The sequence below is a fragment of the Brassica napus genome, chromosome C6, assembly GCF_020379485.1.
Source record: "Brassica napus cultivar Da-Ae chromosome C6, Da-Ae, whole genome shotgun sequence".
Lineage (NCBI taxonomy): Eukaryota > Viridiplantae > Streptophyta > Magnoliopsida > Brassicales > Brassicaceae > Brassica > Brassica napus.
Genome location: NC_063449.1, coordinates 45,130,367 through 45,150,046, shown reverse-complemented (window position 1 = coordinate 45,150,046; position 19,680 = coordinate 45,130,367). Strand labels below are relative to the sequence as shown.

The window sequence follows — 19,680 nt, the reverse complement described above, 5'->3', positions numbered from 1 at the left end:
AGATCCATGATCAAGTATGCAAATGCCCATATGCAAGAGAGGTTAAGTTCATTCAAGCCAAGTTCGGGTTGGAGCTGATCTCAAGAACAATGCCAACATCAAGCAAGCAAACAAGTTTCAAGAGGAGTTTTCAAGGCTCGAAGCGTACAAAGTTTTCAAGAGATGCTTAAGCTACTTGATGTGTTTAACTAGGATGTCATTTTGAGTTCTAGACAAGGGTTCTTTGCAAGGCATTTTAAATCATTGTTCCCAATGCAAGTGAATGCAGCATATATGTTCTAGACTCAATCCTAAAAGTGCAAATGATGCAACTACATGTTTTTTTTTTTAAATGCATATATGTATGTACAATGCAATGCATGAGACTCAAATCATCAAAGAACACGTGATCAAATACTTGATACCTCCCCCAAACTTAGTTCACACAGTCTCTGTGTTAGGAAGTTGAAGGAGATATCGAAAAGAGAAAGAAATGCAAAGAAAGACTGGTATATACAATGGGAAATGGTAGAGTACCTCTCTATGAAGCGTGGGAGGAGGCCGATGCCTCATCCTCGGTGTCAGCTTCCTCATCTGTAGAGGCAAGGGATGGAGATTTATTTCCTGATTCGGACTGTGGAGCTGGTGGGTTTCTCTTCTGACGGAGCAATTCTTTCTCGGTGGCGGGAAGTCTGAGTGCTAAAGGACCAATTGCAGGCTGAGGCTGGGGGCTAAGGAAGTCAAAGTCTGATGATGAACATCCCGCTACAGCTCCTCTAGTTAGTATATCAGCTACCTTCTTCATGAATAGAGCTGAAGCTTCTGGTTGCCTCTTCACAGTCTTACTCAGCACCTTACACTTGTCCTTGAGCTTGAAGATTGTTCTGTCCTGAGCTTTGTTCCATCGTTGGAGTTTGCTGATATGCTCATGAGCCTGGCGAAGGGGTCCATGGGGAAGATCTCCCGGATGCTGCGCAAAGTAGTAACGAGGAGGACCATAGAGGAGCTCGGAGTTTAGACCGGAAGCTTCTTCTTGGAAAACACCACATCTATCCGCTGTCTTCTTCCTCTTTGGAGATCATATGGGGCCTAGAGGACCATGGGGACCAAGGAAGTGCTCACTCCCAATATCAAAGCTAATAGCTCCAGGCCTAGTCAAGCTTGTCAGGGCAGTGTTTGGGAGAAGCACTTCAACCTCTTGTGTAGACTGTATGTAAGAATAGACGCAAGTTCCATTGAACCTTCCACTGAGGTACTGAGCTTTCTTCAAGTAGCTTCCGTCTAAAAAGGCGGGACCAGTTGGATCATCTTCTAAGGGTATATCCTTGAACTGAAGCAATGGGGTTATCAAACCACCAATGCCAACCTGAGGCTCTGAGTCACTTGTTGTCCAAGCCCATTCCTTGTAGTGGACGAGGCGCTTCACAAAGAATCCCACCATGCTAAAGTTCTTGTAGAAGTCAGCGTCGACCAAAGGCAACTGAGAGGGGTAAGCATAACGATGAACGGTTTGGTGAAGAAGTTGTAGCTCCTCATCATTAACAGTGCCCGGTTCCTTTCTTGGAAAGATGGTGTGGACAATTAACCGGTGGAGATAGCGCACTGAAGGGTGGCGAATGGAAGCATTCTTGTCACGGTTTGGCTTGCGGGTCTTCCCCGCCAACACCTTCCACACCATTCTAGATATGCTTTCCTCCCTAGGGGCATCACATAGGATAGGGATGGAAGATTCCTCCAAATCCTGAAGACCAAGAGCTTGTCCAATCTCCTTGAAGGTCATGTTGTAAACCTTCCCATGGATCTTGAACTTGATCTTTCCCCATCCTTGCCTCACATGTTTGGCGGTGTGAAAAGTAGCCATCAATGATGACAAGAACTGACAAGACTCATCTTCGTAGGTAGGATAAGCCATAGTGAAGAAGCTCGGCATGTTCATGTGCTCCAACATTTGCTTGATGTCGTCACCTATCTCCAACTCTTCCATGATCTTGATATCTGCAAATCGGGTTGGAGGCAACGATACACCATTCTTCAAATGCCCATATAGCTCATCTTCAGTTGGTGTCTTGGTTCTATCCCTCTCAGTGTCGACCTTCTTCCCCTTAGACACTTTAGCTCGCTTGTGCGGGGCTTGGTCTTCTTCAGTGATTTCTTCATTCTCCTCCTCTTGGGGAAGAGCTACCCCCTTGCCTTTCGGTTCCTTAGACCTTTTGGAATGGGCTGACCTTCTACCACCAGCATCTACACTCTCAGCAGTGGCGACGTGCTTTCCTTCTCTCTTTTTTGCTGCCAATACTTGCTGCCTAGAAGTTCCTCCCAGAGTCGATACTGAGGATAGAGACTTCCCATGTCTAGCAGTCTCTTGCCTTGCAAGCTCTTGTTTCTCAGCTTCCATCTTTTGTTGGTCCTTTCTCCCCATTTGTACTTAAAAATTTCAAACTTTGGAAAAGGATAAGCAAATAGGAGAAGGAAACTTGACAATGCAATTGTGAATTCAATTCATAATGATTCAGTTATAACAAAACTATCACATTGCATACAAGATGTGATCATAAGCAAAGAGTAAGGCTTTTAAGCAAAATTTTAGCATCAAATGAGTTCTTTAATTAGTAAGCTCTCTAATTAAGTTCTCAAACACCTTAGCTAACCAATCCTAGCCAAACTCACAAAGGATTATACCAATTCTGAAAAATCCCCAATTCTCATGAACCCTAATTTTCAAAGTTCAATTGCAACTCAAATTCACCATGTAATTATCAGCCCTATATGATATAGAAGCTTTCCCTAGTCTATTTCACAAGAATCTAGCAAGAAAAAGGTCAAATTTCGAGTTCAAATTTCTAGGGTTCATGAGACCTACGAAATTGAACTTATTGACACAATACCTTGCTTTGGATGAAAGGAAATGAAGATATGAAACAAGAGAATAGACTACAGGGGCGAAAGCTTGGATTTAGGAAGAAGAATGGGTTGATTTGGTGAAGAATTGAGTGAGTTATGGGATGATTTGGCTAGGGAGGTTTTGATGTTTATGAAAGAGGAATGAGGGAAATGGGAGAGAGAGACGCGGGGTAGGGTAGTTTTAGGGGTGAAACGGGTCGGGTTTAGGGTTAGAAACCATACCTGAGCGGGTTAGACCCGAGTGATGCGGGTAGAAGGAGACTCCGGGACCTGCATTGCGCTCCCCGCGCGACAATGTCGTTGATCTTGTGCGTCATGCGCGCGGGTTGAGCACCCCGCGTGACTCCACCCCGCATCAAGCGACGAACTTGTGCGTTGTGCGCGCAGGTTGAGCACCCCGCGTGACTCTACCCCGCATTTCAATCGACTCTTTTTTTTTTTTTTTTTTTTTTTAGTATGTACAATGATAGACTTGGGACTTCCTCCCAAGTGAGCTTGTTTTAAGTCTCTAGCTTGACTTTGCTTCCCTTTGGCTAGGCGGTGATGGGGTCGGAGAGTGAAACCGATATTCTTTTCTCCTCTATTGTGGTTCCCATGTAGAGCTTAACTCTTTGTCCGTTGACTGTAAAGTCTCCGCCATTCCTATCCCATAACACAATTGCTCCATATGGCCTAACTTCTTTGATCTTGAAAGGACCGGACCATCTTGACTTGAGTGTCCCGGGAAACAACTTCAGTCTTGAGTTGTAGAGAAGCACTGATCTCCAGCACTGAACTCTCTCTTCAAGATCTTTTTGTCATGAAAAGCTTTGGTTTTCTCCTTATAAATCTTTGAGTTCTCAAAAGCATCCAGTCTAATCTCATCAAGCTCGTTGAGTTGGAGAAATCTCTTCTCCTTGGCACTCTTGATGTCAAAGTTCAGTAACTTAACAGCCCATAATGCCTTGTATTCAAGCTCAACTGGTAGATGACAAGCCTTTCCATACACAAGGTTGAAAGGTGTGGTTCCTAAAGGGGTTTTGTAAGCTGTCTTATAAGCCCAAAGTGCATTGTCTAGCTTGATAGACCAGTCTTTCCTTGTTGTCCCCACAGTTTTCTCCAAAATAGACTTAATTTCTCTGTTGGAGATCTCAACTTGACCACTTGTCTGAGGATGGTAGGGAGTTGCAACCTTATGCTTCACACCATTCTTCTTGAGAAGACTTTCAAACAGTTTGTTGATGAAGTGGGAGCCTCCATCACTGATGACAACTCTTGGAACTCCAAACCTTGGAAAGATGGTGCTTTTGAACATCTTGATCACCACTCTAGCATCATTGGTAGGACTTGCTACAGCTTCTACCCACTTGGAGACATAGTCAACAGCTACAAGAATGTATTTGTTGCCAAAAGATGATGGGAATGGTCCCATGAAATCAATACCCCACACATCAAACACCTCCACTTCTAGAATTGGGTTTTGAGGCATCTCATTCCTTTTGGTGATGTTCCCTCTCCTTTGGCATGAATCACACCTAGAGACAAAGTCTTGAGTGTCCTTGAACATATGAGTCCACCAAAACCCAGCTTGTAACACCTTTGAGACAGTCTTGAAAGTAGCGAAATGACCTCCATAAGATGATCCATGATAGTGTGTGAGAATTCCTTCAACTTCTTCTTCAGCTACTACTCTTCTATATAGTTGATCTCTACAAAGGATGTAGAGGTAAGGCTCATCCCAATAGTATCTTTTCACATCTTTGTAGAACTTCTTCTTAGCATATCCGTCAAGACCCATTGGCTCTCTTCCACAAGCTAAGTAGTTCACCAGATCAGCATACCAAGGACCTTTCTCTTCAGTTGCTTTCACCTCTTCAAGCTTCTTTCCAGTTTCACAAACCGCTACCACTGCTCCAATTGCCATGATCTGTTCCTCTGGAAGCCCTTCATCAATAGGGATCCCACTATCAATCTTCAGTCTAGACAAGTGATCAGATACACCATTCTCGACTCCTGGCTTGTCTCTGATCTCAAGGTCAAACTCTTGTAGCAGCAAGATCCACCTCAACAGTCTTAGCTTAGCATCCTTCTTGGCCATGAGATGTCTCAACGCAGCATGATCAGTGTAGACTATGATTTTTGACCCAACCAAGTAGCTTCTGAACTTCTCAAAGGCGTAGACAATGGCTAGCAGTTCCTTCTCAGTTGTAGCATACTTCATTTGGGCTTCATCAAGAGTTTTACTCGCATAGTAGATCACATGAGTCTTCTTGTCCTTCTTTTGACCAAGAAAACCTCCCACAGCATAGTCACTAGCATCACACATGATCTCAAAGGGGAGATACCAATCTGGTGGCTGCACAATGGGGGCACTAACCAGCTTGTCTTTCAACTTCTTGAATGCTTCCAGACATTCCCAATCAAAGTTGAATGCAGCTTCCTTGCATAAAAGCTTAGTCATTGGCCTTGCTATCATTGAGAAGTCTTGGATAAATCTTCTGTAGAATCCGGCATGACCAAGGAAGCTTCTAATGTCTTTAACCGTCTTTGGTGGAGCTAATCCAACCATCACTTCGATCTTGGCCTTGTCTACCTCAATCCCCCTTTCTGAAATCTTGTGTCCAAGCACAATCCCTTCCTTAACCATGAAGTGACATTTCTCCCAGTTCAGCACAAGTTTGGTTTCTTCACATCTCTCGAGGACCCTGCTAAGATTGGACAAACAAGCAGAAAACGAAGATCCGTAGACAGAGAAGTCATCCATAAATACCTCCACTACATCCTCTATAAGATCAGAGAAAATAGACATCATGCATCCTTGGAAAGTTGTTGGAGCATTACATAGCCCAAATGGCATCCTTCGATAAGCAAAGGTACCATAAGGGCATGTGAAAGTCGTTTTCTCTTGATCATTTGGATGTATGGGGATTTGAAAAAATCTTGAATACCCATCAAGAAAACAATAATAGGGATGATTTGCAAGTCTCTCTAGCATTTGATCAATGAATGGCAATGGAAAATGATCTTTTCTAGATGCTGGGTTAAGTTTTCGATAATCCATGCACATCCTATGGCCTGTTATTGTTCTTGTTGGTATTAGTTCATCCTTATCATTTTTGACCACACTAATTTCTCCCTTCTTTGGGACAACATGCACAGGAGATACCCATTTGCTATCTGAAATAGGATATATTACTCCTGCATCTAAGAGTTTTAGAATCTCGTTCTTAACAACATTTTTCAAGTTGGGATTCAACCTTCTTTGATGTTCTATAGAAGTCATAGATTCATCCTCTAGATGTATCCTATGCATGCATAAAGAAGGTGATATCCCTTTAATATCATCTAGTGAGTAGCCTATTGCCTTTCTATACTTTTTAAGTTCATTCAAAAGTTTAGACAATTCATTTTCACTAAGCTCACTACTCACTATGACAGGGTAAGTTTCATTAGGGCCAAGAAAGGCATACCTTACACCATGGGGAAGAGGTTTAAGCTCCACTTTTGGTGCTTTGAGTTCACTCCAATCATCCTCTTGGTGGTTCTGTTGTTGAGTGGCCGAGGAAGCATGGTGAGCCTCATATGTAAGCTCCTCATTCTGACCTTCACCACTAATCCCCTTGTGAGAATCCAGCATCTTCACATAGGCATCACTTTCCTTGTTCTCTATCACTTGGACTTCTCTCTCGATTGTTAAAGCATGCTGTAGAGAGTCTTCAAGTGCCAACTCCTCTAGAAGCTCATCAGCTAGAGCATCCATTTCATCAATGTAGAAAACTTGGTTCTGGATGGTTGGCTTCTTCATCACTTCATTGATGTCAAAGTGGAGAATGTTCCCTTGTCCAAGATGAAGATCAATCTTTCCTTGTCTAACATTCACAATAGCTCCTGCTGTGGCTAAGAATGGTCTTCCAAGGATCAAAGGGTCTTGCGCTTCCTCCCCCATCTTCAACACAACAAAATCAGTAGGGATCTCAAAGTTACCAACCATCAAGGGGAGGTCTTCTAAAATACCTACAGGAATCTTCACTGATCTATCAGCCAACACCAAAGAGAGTTTACACTTCTTGTATTGAGTAAATCCAAGCTTCTTTGCAATAGACAAAGGAATCAAGCTGACACTAGCCCCAAGATCGCAAAGACACCGTTCAAATACCATGGGTCCTAGAGCACAAGGTAAGGTGAAACATCCTGGATCCACTAGCTTCCTTGGAACATCTAACCTCTGGATAATGGCACTGCACTCGTGGGTAAGGATCATCATGCCCTCCATCTCTTTCTTCTTTGCAGCTACAGCATCTTTCAAGAATTTGCTGTATTGAGGAACCAGCATAAAAGCATCAATGATGGGCATTGTGATCTGAACTTCACTCATTTGTTTCTCAAAGAGTGCCTTGTACTTCTCCAATAGCTGTCTTTTAAATCTTCCAGGGAATGGTAGCTTTGGCTCATAGGGAGGAGGAACAAAAGAGAAGTCCTTTTTTGGAGTAGCAGTTTCACCATGTTTCACTGCCCTCTTCTCTTCTCCAACCTTTCCTTTACCCTTAGCTTTAAAAATCTTTTCTAGAATCTCTTCATCAACCTTCTCATCTACAATCACCACCTCATCATCAATGTTGATAGCCACCTCCCCACCTTGCTTTTTACCATCCTTGGTGAGAATTCTTGGAGATAACTGTTTACCACTCCGTAGGGTGATTGCTTTCATAGTTTCCTTGGGATTTTGCTCTGGCTTTCCATGTAATGCCCCTTGTTGGCGACTTGGTTGAGAATTCATTGAAGCAAAATGGTTATCCAAATGTCTTATCTTGTTGTTGAGCTCATTGTAGCTACCATCAATCTTGGAGTGAATGTTCTTGAACTCATACCCCATTGTCTTCTCATTCTTTGCCTGAAAATCCAAGAGTTTCTTGAACATTGCATCCACACTTGTATCTGAAGCTGGAGCTTGGGAAGAACTTCCTTGAGCCTGAATAGACTGATTGTTGTTATTGTTGAAATCAGGAGGGGTGTTTTGTCTAGGTTGATAGCTCCCTTGCTGAGTGTTTTGCTTCTGTTGGTATCCTCCTTGCTGGTTGTTAGAGTAGGACCTTTGCTGGTAGTTGTTGTACTGAAAGTTAGGCTCCTTCCTGTACCAAGAACCATTGTTGTTGATGAAGCACATTTCTTCTTGGCCTTCCAAACCATCAACCTCATTGATCTTGGGAGGAACCTCCTGATTAGGACCACCCACAAAGTTCATCTGCTCTTGCTTAGCTTGGTTGGAAAGAAGCAAGTCCATCTTCTCTTGCAAGGATTTGATCTCTTTCTTTGTCTGTTGATCATCACTTCTGTTGACCCTATCATGCTCCTCACTGTAGACCGAGTCACTCTTAGCCATGTTCTCTACCAGTTCCTCTGCCTCTTCCTAGGTTCTCCCCAAGAAGAAGCCATTACTGGCAGTGTCAAGCCTGTTTCTGCACTGTGGTAGAGCTCCTCTGTAGAAGGTGCTAAGCAAACTCTCCTTGCTGAAACCATGATGAGGGCATTGAGACCAATAGCCCTTGAACCTCTCCCATGCTTCACTGAAACTCTCTAGACCTTTCTGTTGAAACCCAGAGATTTCGTTCCTGATCTTAGCTGTCCTTGAAGTAGAGAAGAACTTGTCTAGGAAAGCTTTCTTACACTCTTCCCAAGTGGTGACAGTGTCGCTTGGAAGAGTCTTCTCCCATTGGTGTGCCTTATCTCCCAAAGAGAAAGGGAACATCTTCAACTTGAAGGCATCTTCAGAAACACCATTGGTCTTAGACAAGCCACAATACTTGTCAAACTTGTATAAGTGATCAAAAGGGTCTTCAGCAGCAAGACCATGATACTTGTTGTTCTCTATGGTGTTGAGCAGTCCTGATTTGATCTCGAAGTTGTTGTTCTCCACTGGTGGTGCTCTGATTCCTAACCTATGACCATTAATGTGAGGTTGATCATATGATCCAATGGCGTGAGCTTGTCGCGGTGGATGTTGTGGCTGGCGCTGTGGTCGAAGGTGATCAGCTCTTGGATCAATGCCTCCTTGGACATCACCAGCTTGAGGCAGATTCTCCATATCAAACCCCAACCTTTGCAAATGAGCTTGTTGCTCTACTTCTCTTCTCTGTCTTGCAATCTCCCTCTCAAGTGCTCTAATGTCTTCAACTCTTGGAACTAGGTTTGTTGGACCTCTGCTCCTTGTGTTCATACACCTGAAATCCAAAGGGAGAAAAAGAAAGAAAAGCAATAACACAATTAAACAAAAATTGACTTAGTCTCAAGCAAATGACTAAATCTCAATGTCACAATCAACCTAGAATTTGGCAACGGCGCCAATTTGATGATAGGAATTTCAAGGCTCCTAATCAAATGTTGTAGAATAAAAGATGTCAAACCAGTTCTAAGTGATTCTAAAGCAAAGGGAATGCAAGACCATGCTTAATCTAAGTGCTATCAATTGGTGAGATGATTTTTAAGCTAGAATGATACTAAAATGCAATAAATGACAAAGCTTTCTTTCTTATAGGATAAAAGAACTCATGGGTTGAAGGAACTGACCTTGGGTGATCAAGTTTCAATCTAAAGATGTTAACTTTCAACCAATGTATCTACCTTAGACCTAGACACCATCCTAAACAAACTTTATCTCTAGATGAATGTTCATTTACTAAGATACTTCAAGCATCAAATCTCTTTGGTTGAATGTTATATAAATAATCATTAATCTCAAGTCTACTAGCCATCTTATCACCTTTAACAACAAATCTCTTTGGTAAATAATGTTAAAAGCTTAGGAGAGTTGGTTCAGGCATTTCATCAAACACCTTTCAGGCATGAAATGCCTAGAGCTCAACTTTAGAGAGGCCAACTCTAGAGTTGCATTAAAAGCACTCTACTAGCAAGGAACAAGATGGATCTATACTAAAACACCTTAGATCTAGCTTAATCACCCTTAGTCTCCCTAACCCATGAATCCAAAGATGACTACTCACTACTCTTCATGATGAGCCCAAGAATCAATGATGATTTGGTGCTAATCATGATTAGTGATCCCAATAATCAAGCAATCACAAGAGAAAATGATCAAGATAAGATCTTTCACCTAAAAGTTCTTTGTGATTAGATAGAGAAAACAAGATAAAATCCCAACTTTGGGATTACAAGAGTATTTATATGTCCTTGGAAAACCTAATGGTTTCCATTAAAAAGTCTAAAATGCCCATAAAAATGTTTAGAATCGACTAAGGATAAGTCTCGACTCGGGTAGGAGTCGACGGCTACAACCCGCGCGATCCTAACCCGCGTTGGAGCGTCGAGTGGCTGCACTTCATGCGCGCGGGTAGCTCGCCCCGCGTCACTTACCCCGCGTTAGACTGTCGATGATGCTGCTTCTTCATGCGCGCAGGTCACGGATCCCGCGTGCCTTCAACCCGCGTCGTACTCGCTCCTCCAGCTCCGTGCGCGCGGGTGAGCGATCCCGCGTGCCTTCAACCCGCGTCGTATCACCTCTCCAGCTCCGTGCGCGTGGGTGAGTGATCCCGCGTGCCTTCAACCCGCGTCGCTTACCCCTCTCCAGCTCCGTGCGCGCGGGTGAGTGATCCTGCGTGCCTTCAACCCGCGTCGTAGTCGCCTGAACTCAAACCAACTTCAATTTCCATCTCCTCTTGGACCACAATGCTTCTAAACACTTCCAATTACTCCAAAGGATGCTCCAATACCTGATTAAGACATATGAATGCAAAATGGATCCTAAAGATGCTAAACTCTTATTCTATATGATCATTATGTACAAAATGGAAGCTTAAAACAATGCAAATATGCAAGATATCAGCGAGGGAGATGCGATTGTCGTCCAGTTGTTCAAAGTGTACAATGCTATTGGTGAATACCGTACAACGCCACATCCGTACAAAATTGGCTTCTTTCAAACAACATTTGTTGGAAAAGCTGATGATTTTCCAAGTGCAGTTCCCGAAAATTATTTCGCGGACTTCTCCGATATTCTTGGTGGAAATCTTGATCATAGTTGTTTGGTTGGTGAGTCAGTTTCTTACACGGTTAAAGAGTCTGTCACTTTTGTTATACTTGTTCCTGATTTGACGCTTGTTTTTGTTATGTAGATGTGTTTGGCCAAATAGTTAACTTTGGGTCTCTGGAAAACAAAATAATAAAAGGAAAGGATAACATGAGGCTCTTGATTGAGTTGCGTGACCCAAAGTAAGATTAAGTTGTTTATCTTTTCCTTAATTTGCTATCTAAACATCTATAATCTGTATTTTAACTTAAGTTTATATTATACAGTAATGTGAAGATGATGTGTACTTTGTGGAGTTGTTATGCTAAAGAAGTATACAATTACAGTATGAGTAACATGTCCACGATGATTATTTGTGTTATCAGGTTCTGTTCTGTTAAAGAGTGGAAAGGTATATAATGTTGTTTCTATTTGTGTCAAATTATTACTCGCATAACATATTAATAAGATCAAAATAATTTGTAGGTGCTTACTCTATATCTAGCGGGTATAATTCAACTCATATTTTGCTCAACCCAACACTTGAAATTATTGAGGAGTTCAAAGCAAGGTACGTCTCTAGCTTCTTATGTTCCAGACCTATTGAGGAGTTCCATACTGGAACTAGATCTTTTTTAATTTGTGAACGTCATTTTTAACTGAAACGTTTTTAAATTATGTGTGATTATTTGATTTGGCAGTCTCCCTAATGATTCACTTGCTCTTACCAACAACGATAGTAGCCAATGGTCTGTTGGTACTGCTAAATCTATTTGTGCCAGGTTTTTTGTTCTTAATGAGAGGCTAACCATAAGAGAGATCATTGGTAGTACCCTGGTATATAGACTACACCCTTCACTTTTTAATACTTTACACATGAGTATATTCCATTTGTTATCAATGCTTTTAACATATTGTCATTGCCGAATAGGTTGGCACTTTTGTCACTCTGGGCACTATTGAAACAATTGATACTGAACGTGGCTGGCAATATTTAAGTTGCAAATACCACAACAAAAAAGTGATGCCTACAACCAATGTTGATGCTGATAACCGTTCTTTGTTCTTCTGCAATACATGTGATAAAGAACACAATGATGTCATTCCCACGTATTGTATTTTTAGATATACACACATTTTAGTAAGGTAGATTGTCATCGAAATGATATGTGACGTTTAATTCTCTTGTTTTCAGGTTCAAATTAATTGCACATGTTAAGGACGATAGCGGTGAGGCTAATTTTCTTTTGTTTGATGCTAATGCTCAACAAATTGTGCGTCATTCTGCCGCTGAACTCTATGACGAGGTACTTTTATAAATACCATTGTACATCAATTAACACAATAAATTCTTTTGTTTAACCTATCTCTATGTAATTGTAGAATGAAGATGAAAACTTCTTACCAGAAGCAGTTAACGATCTCTTTGGTAAGAGAGTCCTTTTTGAGATTTCAGTTGATGCTGATAACATCAAAGGAAAGAGCTCTCAGTATGTTGTGCGATTGGCTACTGATGACCGTGAAATGGTTGAGGAATTTGCTGATTTGCCTCCTAAACCGGTATTACACTGATTATAATTGCGAAGAATTTGATTGTTACATTAGCATGATATTGATTCGATTAAATCTGTCTCTTGCAGGTCCTAATGTTGGAGTCCGCAGATGATATTTTCTCTGGTTCTGGTGGTTTTTCAGAAACTCCTTTGTCCAAAAGAAAAATCAAACAAGATGAAGACAATTGCCTTGAGGATCAACACTCTGTCAACAAGAAACTCGCTCAAAAGAAACTCAAGGGCGAGTGATCTGTCCTTTTTTAAAAAAGCTTTACTTTCTATTTTTAAGTCGAGATCTGGATTTAAAATCCTAATAACTGGTAAAGAAGGGAAAACGCAGACAAAAACATTGAATGTTGTCTACAAACAAGTTTTTCAGAATATTCCATAGTCACAGTACATAATTTTAATCTACTTTCTTTTCAAATACAAATTTTTTAGTATATAAACTATTACAATTATTTATTTTTTGTATTTGCCAGATGGGTAGTGATGAGTTAGGAGACCGATTGTATTCAGGAGCATCCCATTTTCTGACTATTTCGATGATTGTATGTCAATTTAATATTATTTCATGTTAACTTATATTTAGAAACTTATAAATCTATCAAATAATGTTAACCCGTCAAATTGCTTACAAAATTTATTTTAATTTTTGCAGGTTTCTAATTGATTTTGCTTTATTTTTCGAGAATTGTACTTCATAATTTATATTGTTTATGGATAATATTTTGATTTTGATTTTTATTATATTTTCTTTTAATATGTCTACATAAATATTTTTTAATTATTAATGGAAAAAAATAATATTCACCTAAAATAAAGAATTACGACACATATACAATACAATTCTAATTAATGATAATATAAAATCTGTTACTTCTAAAACTATACACTATTATTCCATATTTTGAATGAAAGTATCTTCGTAAACACACAAATTATTTTGGGACATTGCAATTATACATACACACAATATCTGCCTCTTCATACTGAAGTTACTTTGTTCCCTCTCGTCCATCTCAAATATTGAGTACCTGCTTTTTTTCATGGCTGATGAATTCTCCCAAAGACGGTGGAATTATGTTATAAAATCCGTTACTTCTAAAACTATATAAGATTTGTTCCATATTTTGAATTTTTTTATGCCCACACAGGGTGCGGACCGGCCACCTAGTTATATATTAATTGAGAAGTCACTTGAATGACTTTTGCTTAGGAGTTATTCATAAGTGAAGTTGAAAATTAAAGTTTAGAATTAATTCTCTTAATTTGATTGGTTGTTGCTATTTGAATTTTCTTTTATTTAAGTTTTTAAAAGGAAACTAATCATAGAACTACCTAATCTAATATATATTACCATACAAACATTTAAACATTTTAAAGTTAGAATAATTAATATAATTCGTTTGTCTTTTGAGTTTTCCTTAATCAAATTTAAACTTAATATCATTAAATGAACCTACCTATTTTAATGCTTGTCTTTTCCAGTTAAATTAATGAGTTTTTCTTAATCAAATTTAAACTTAATGTCATTAAATGAACCTAAAAATACATCATATTTAACGTAGCTTATTACGGACGAGTACGACCCAATAATGAACTTGAATTTTATTTTTACGAAAACGTGAATCACTTGACTTATGTAATATTTAAAATATATTAACTACAATATAACAAATGCATATAACCTACCTACGCTTTAGTTTGAAATGATCATGCTCAAGTTTTATATAGTCAACTTACATCATGCATCGATCGATGTACAATATTCAAACCACCTATAGCTTTCGTTTTCTTTATAGGATGTATCAACAAACCAATCATCTCATTGATTTTCTAAGCTTCATAAAAAAACAAATCAATAAATACAAACTCAAAATCTAATATCTTCTATTAGTCAAAACAAAATATCTTCAATGTTGTATATTTAATGTACCTATTAAATATAGAAACTATAACCATAATTACACTAATTATAAGAATATATTTGATTCCAACCAATTGATCTATTACTTCAGTAATTGATTTGCTTGCAGAAGATGAAACAATAAATTTAAAATTTATAAGAATATAAAGATATAGAGATTCCAACCAATTGCTTATATTTGCGTATGATTTTCGCATAATAAGCTTCAAATTGAACATTGAAAAAGATAGAGAGATTTTTTTAATCATTTACCGACACATAACTTAAACAAAACGAAGAGTTAAAGGTAATTTTTTATTTGTTACACTTCCCGGAAAAAAACGGTTACAACATGGGCTTTCATAATATGGCCTTTTAACATATTAATGTTATGGACATTTAATAATTATCTTGACGAAAAACAAAGACTATAAATAATTTATTATTAATAAAATTATGAAATTATTTACAATTTGATGACTAATTCATTGCCCTTTTTTATATGTTAAATTTTTTATAGAAGTTTATAAATTATTTTATTTTATTTAAACATGTATAACTAATTTATAATCTTTTATGCCATACTAAGTCATAATATAATATTTCTTCATATTTTACATTAATAACCATTGTTTTTATATATCGTCTACAATTCTCTAATTACGTCTATTTGTTCAATTTTTTATATGATATCATAAATGGATGGTTTAAGATGCCAAAAAAATTATTTACTTGGTGAACATAATACATCAAATATTACAAATACATCATTTAGCTAAATAAATAAACAAAAATCGAAAATTCATACCCGCACTGGCGTGCAGATCAGGGTCTAGTCAATATTTTTAAAAGAGAAGTACCCCTTAAAAAATATACCTAAGTTTTCTAAATTATTTACACTTCCATGCCACTGAGAATTAAATCAAACTACCTATTTTAATGCTTGTCTTTTCGAGTTAAATTAATGAGTTTTTCTTAATCAAATTTAAATTTAATGGCATTAAATGAACCTACCTATTTTAATGTTTGTCTTTTCCAGTTAAATTAATGAGTTTTCCTTAATGAAATTTAAACTTAATGTCATTAAATAAACTCAAAAATACATCATATTTAACGTAGCTTATTCCGGACGAGTACGGCCCAATAATGAACTTGAATTTTATTTTTACGAAAACGTGAATCACTTGACTTATGTAATATTTAAAATATATTAACTACAATATAACAAATGCATATAACCTACCTATACTTTAGTTTGAAATAATCATGCTCAAGTTTTATATAGTCAACTTACATCATGCATCGATCGATGTACAATAGTCAAACCACCTATAGTTTTCGCTTTCTTTATAGGATGTATCAACCAACCAATCATCCCACTGATTTTCTAAGCTTTATAAAAAAAACAAATCAATAAATACAAACTCAAAATCCAATATCTTCTATTAATCAAAACATAATATCTTCAAAGTCGTATATTTAATGTACCTATTAAATATAGAAACTGTAACCATAATTACACTAATTATAAGAATAGATTTTATTCCAACCAATTGATCTATTACTTCGGTAATTGATTTGCTTGCAGAATAGGAAACAATAAATTTAAAATTTATAAGAATATAAAGATATAGAGATTCCAACTAATTGCCTATATTTGCGTATGATTTTCGCATAATAAGCTTCACATTGAACATTGAAAAAGATAGAGATTTTTTTTTAATCTTTTACCGACACAGAACTTAAACAAAACGAAGAGTTAAAGGTAATTTTTTTTTGTTACACTTTCCGGAAAAAAACGGTTACAACATGTGCTTTCATAATATGGCCTTTTAACATATTAATGTTATGGAGTTTTAATAATTATCTTGACGAAAAACAAAGGCTATAAATAATTTATTAATAACAAAAGTATGAAATTATTTACAATTTGATGACTAATTCATCACCCTTTTTTATATGTTAAATTTTTCATAGAAGTTTAAAAATCATTTTATTTTCTTTAAACATGTATAACTAATTTATAATCTTTTATGTCATACTAAGTCATGATATAATATTTCTTCATATTTTACATTAATAACCATTGTTTTTATATATCGTCTACAATTCTCTAATTTCGTCTATTTGTTCAATTTTGTATATGATATCGAATATTCATCATAAATAGATGGTTTAAGATGCCAAAAAAAATATTTACTTGGTGAATAATAATACATCAAATATTACAAATACATCATTTAGTTAAATAAATAACCATAAACCGAAAATTCATACCCGTGCTGGCGCGCGGGTCAGGGTCTAGTTATATATTAATTAAGAAGTCACTTGAATGACTTTTTCTTAGGTGTCATTCATAAGTGAAGTTTAGAATTAATATATTAATTGTTGCTATTTGAATTTTCATTTATTTAAATAAAAGTTTTTAAAAGGAAACTAATCCTAGAACTACCTAATCTAATATATATTACCATACAAACATTTAAACATTTTAAAGTTAGAATAATTAATATAATTCGTTTATAGAAACAATTAAATATCATAGATTACATTATAGAAATGTAAAATATACATATAAATATATATGATATGATAGAAATAATTATATAAACGATTTTAACATATTTATATTTATAGTAGATACAATAAATTATAGATTACAAAAAAACAAATTAACCTAAACCTAATAATATTTTTTATACTCACTATATATATTTTTTTCTAAAAAGTGTCAACGTTCAGTCATTTTCTAGTGACAAATGTTGATTGTATAGTTGAGTTATTATTTTCAGAAATGATTAAAGTATTTGTATATTTAAAAACAGAAAAAATATATGGTAAGTATTTTAAAATAATATTAATAAATGAAAATATTTATTATAATATAAAACTGAAATATTGGAACATTATACTAATACGAGACTAAAGTTAATATAATCTATTAATATAATTCTTATAGCTTTGATTATATAAAATTATATGGTAAATTCTTTAACATAATATTAATCAATGAATTTTTTTATTTTAATATATAAATTGAAAATCAGAAACAATATATTAACACGGGACTAGAGGTAAGACTCTATTGACATTGTTTTGATTATAATAAAATTGACATCCTTATTTTGTAATATGAAAAAAGAAAGGATACATATATAAAACATCAGTGAAGAATAATAGAACTTATTTGTTGTATTCTTTGTTATTTTATACTTTTACATACTTAATGTTTTATATGCTTGCCGAAATACATGTTTTTACGTAGTAGTGTAACTGTTAATTGATTATTTATAACTATTTTACTTCTAAATAAAACAAAATGGTAGAAAAAATAATGTAAAAATAGAATGTGTTATAAAATATCTTCTTGTTCATTAATCTTTTTTTTTTAACTAATAAAAAATTATGTCATAAATAACTTTTGGAAACTTATAATAAAATTTATAGAATTCACACTATATCTCAGTACTCTTCTAAGATTATACAATATCAAAACTTTGATATTAAAACTATTTAAAATAAAAAGATTATTCTTAATAGTTATGATTATTATTCAAAATTATAAAATTATAAACATAATATATATTTTTTATAAGTATTTATATCCGCGAAATCGCGGACAACCACCTGGTTTATAATAGATTGGTTAACAACTTTTGGGAAGATACTCTCCGATAATCATGCTCTTGCTATTCTGGTTTTTTTCTTTGCACAAAAGAAAACAATTCTGGTTTTATAAACATTGACATTTACCATATATGGGTAGTTGTGTATTATATGAACTAGGATTGAACTGGATAGACCCAGGACTCATATGACTTTAGTTTATTGTTCGGTTATAAAATTAGTTCAAAAATCACGCTATTGTTATAAAAAGAACTGGAATTTTACTGTATCGCAGGAATTTAAATAAGGGCAAAATTTTATACCCGTAGGAATAATAAAACTGATATAGAGAGAGAGAGTTTCTTATTAGGGAGAAGAGAAGAGGTTGAGGTATGATTTATAAACGATCGAATCGATCGTTTATATAGAAGTTAAAAAGTAGGATTTACTGTGCAAATAGTGCAGCGGACCCCACATCTTTTTATTTTCAACAATTGCGGTGGCTGCTTTCGTAACACTCCCCCTTGGGGACCGGTGTCACTATCCATTCTCGCTTAACGTCTTTGTTGCCTCGTTAAAAACCTTTCCAGGAAAACCCAATGGGAAAAACCATAGTAAAGTAAAAAGAGTACAACTACGTAAGCTCCCCCTCGAATGAGCAATCATAGATCCTTCTGATGGCGCATTCCAATGTTGTGGACATGTTTTCTGAATACCGAGGTAGGTAGTGATTTTGTGAAGAGGTCGGCTGCATTGTCGCATGATCGAACATATCTTACTTCAATCTCTTTATTCTTCTCGAGCTCTTGCGTGTATGAGAAGAACTTCGGAGGTATATGTTTGGTTCTATCGCTTTTGATATATCCTTCCTTCGTTTGAGCAACACAAGCCGCGTTATCTTCATATAGAATAGTTGGCTCCGTATTTTCGCCAATCCCACTGCTTGAACAGATGTGTCGGCTTATTGATCTTAGCCATACACATTCTCTACTTGCTTCATGGAGTGCAATGATCTCAGCGTGATTTGAAGAAGTAGCAACAAGTGTCTGCTTCTGAGAACGCCAAGATATGGCGGTGCCTCCAATTGTAAAAACATATCCTGTCTGGGATCGAGCTTTGTGTGGATCTGACAAATAACCTGCATCTGCAAAACCAATCATTTGACCTTTTGAACTTTTAGGATAAAACAAGCCTAAATCAGTTGTTCCTTGAAGGTAACGAAAGACATGTTTAATTCCATTCTAATGTCTTCGCGTAGGAGACGAACTGAATCTCGCTAAAAGACTAACGGCAAAAGATATGTCAGGTCGAGTACAATTTGCAAGATACATAAGAGCTCCAATTGCACTTAAATATGGAGTTTTAGGACCAAGTATTTCTTCATTTTCTTCAGATGGTCGAAACGGATCATTTTCAACATTAAGTGATCTAACGACCATCGGGGTGCTAAGAGGAGTTGCTTTATCCATGTTAAAGCGTTTCAATACTCGTTTGGTATATGTAGACTGGTGTACAAATATACCCTTTCGAGAATGCTCAATTTGTAATCCTAGACAATATTTTGTCTGCCCGAGATCTTTCATCTCAAATTCTCCTTTCAGATAGTTTGATGCCTTTTGGATTTCGTTTTGAGTTCCAATAATATTAAGATCATCAACGTACACCGCGATTATCACAAATCCGGATGTTGTTTTCTTTATGAAAACACAAGGACATATAGGATCATTCGTGTA

General features: G+C 36.5%; 1 protein-coding gene and 1 non-coding gene across 2 annotated transcripts; both read left to right on the top strand.

Moving 5' to 3' along the window:
* The first annotated feature begins 8,369 nt into the window (after window positions 1–8,369).
* Window positions 8,370–8,476, top strand: LOC125589525. The gene has a single exon (XR_007325707.1). It is a non-coding gene; the product is annotated as a small nucleolar RNA R71 (small nucleolar RNA).
* A 2,206-nt stretch (window positions 8,477–10,682) lies between these two features.
* On the top strand, window positions 10,683–12,681 carry LOC106423738 (replication protein A 70 kDa DNA-binding subunit B-like). The gene is made up of 9 exons (XM_048759963.1): window positions 10,683–10,902; window positions 10,986–11,082; window positions 11,266–11,291; window positions 11,366–11,450; window positions 11,581–11,716; window positions 11,811–11,989; window positions 12,075–12,186; window positions 12,263–12,439; window positions 12,520–12,681. The coding sequence occupies exons 1-9, from the start codon at window positions 10,683–10,685 to the stop codon at window positions 12,679–12,681; spliced, it is 1,194 nt and encodes a 397-aa protein (XP_048615920.1).
* The last annotated feature ends 6,999 nt before the right edge of the window (window positions 12,682–19,680 follow it).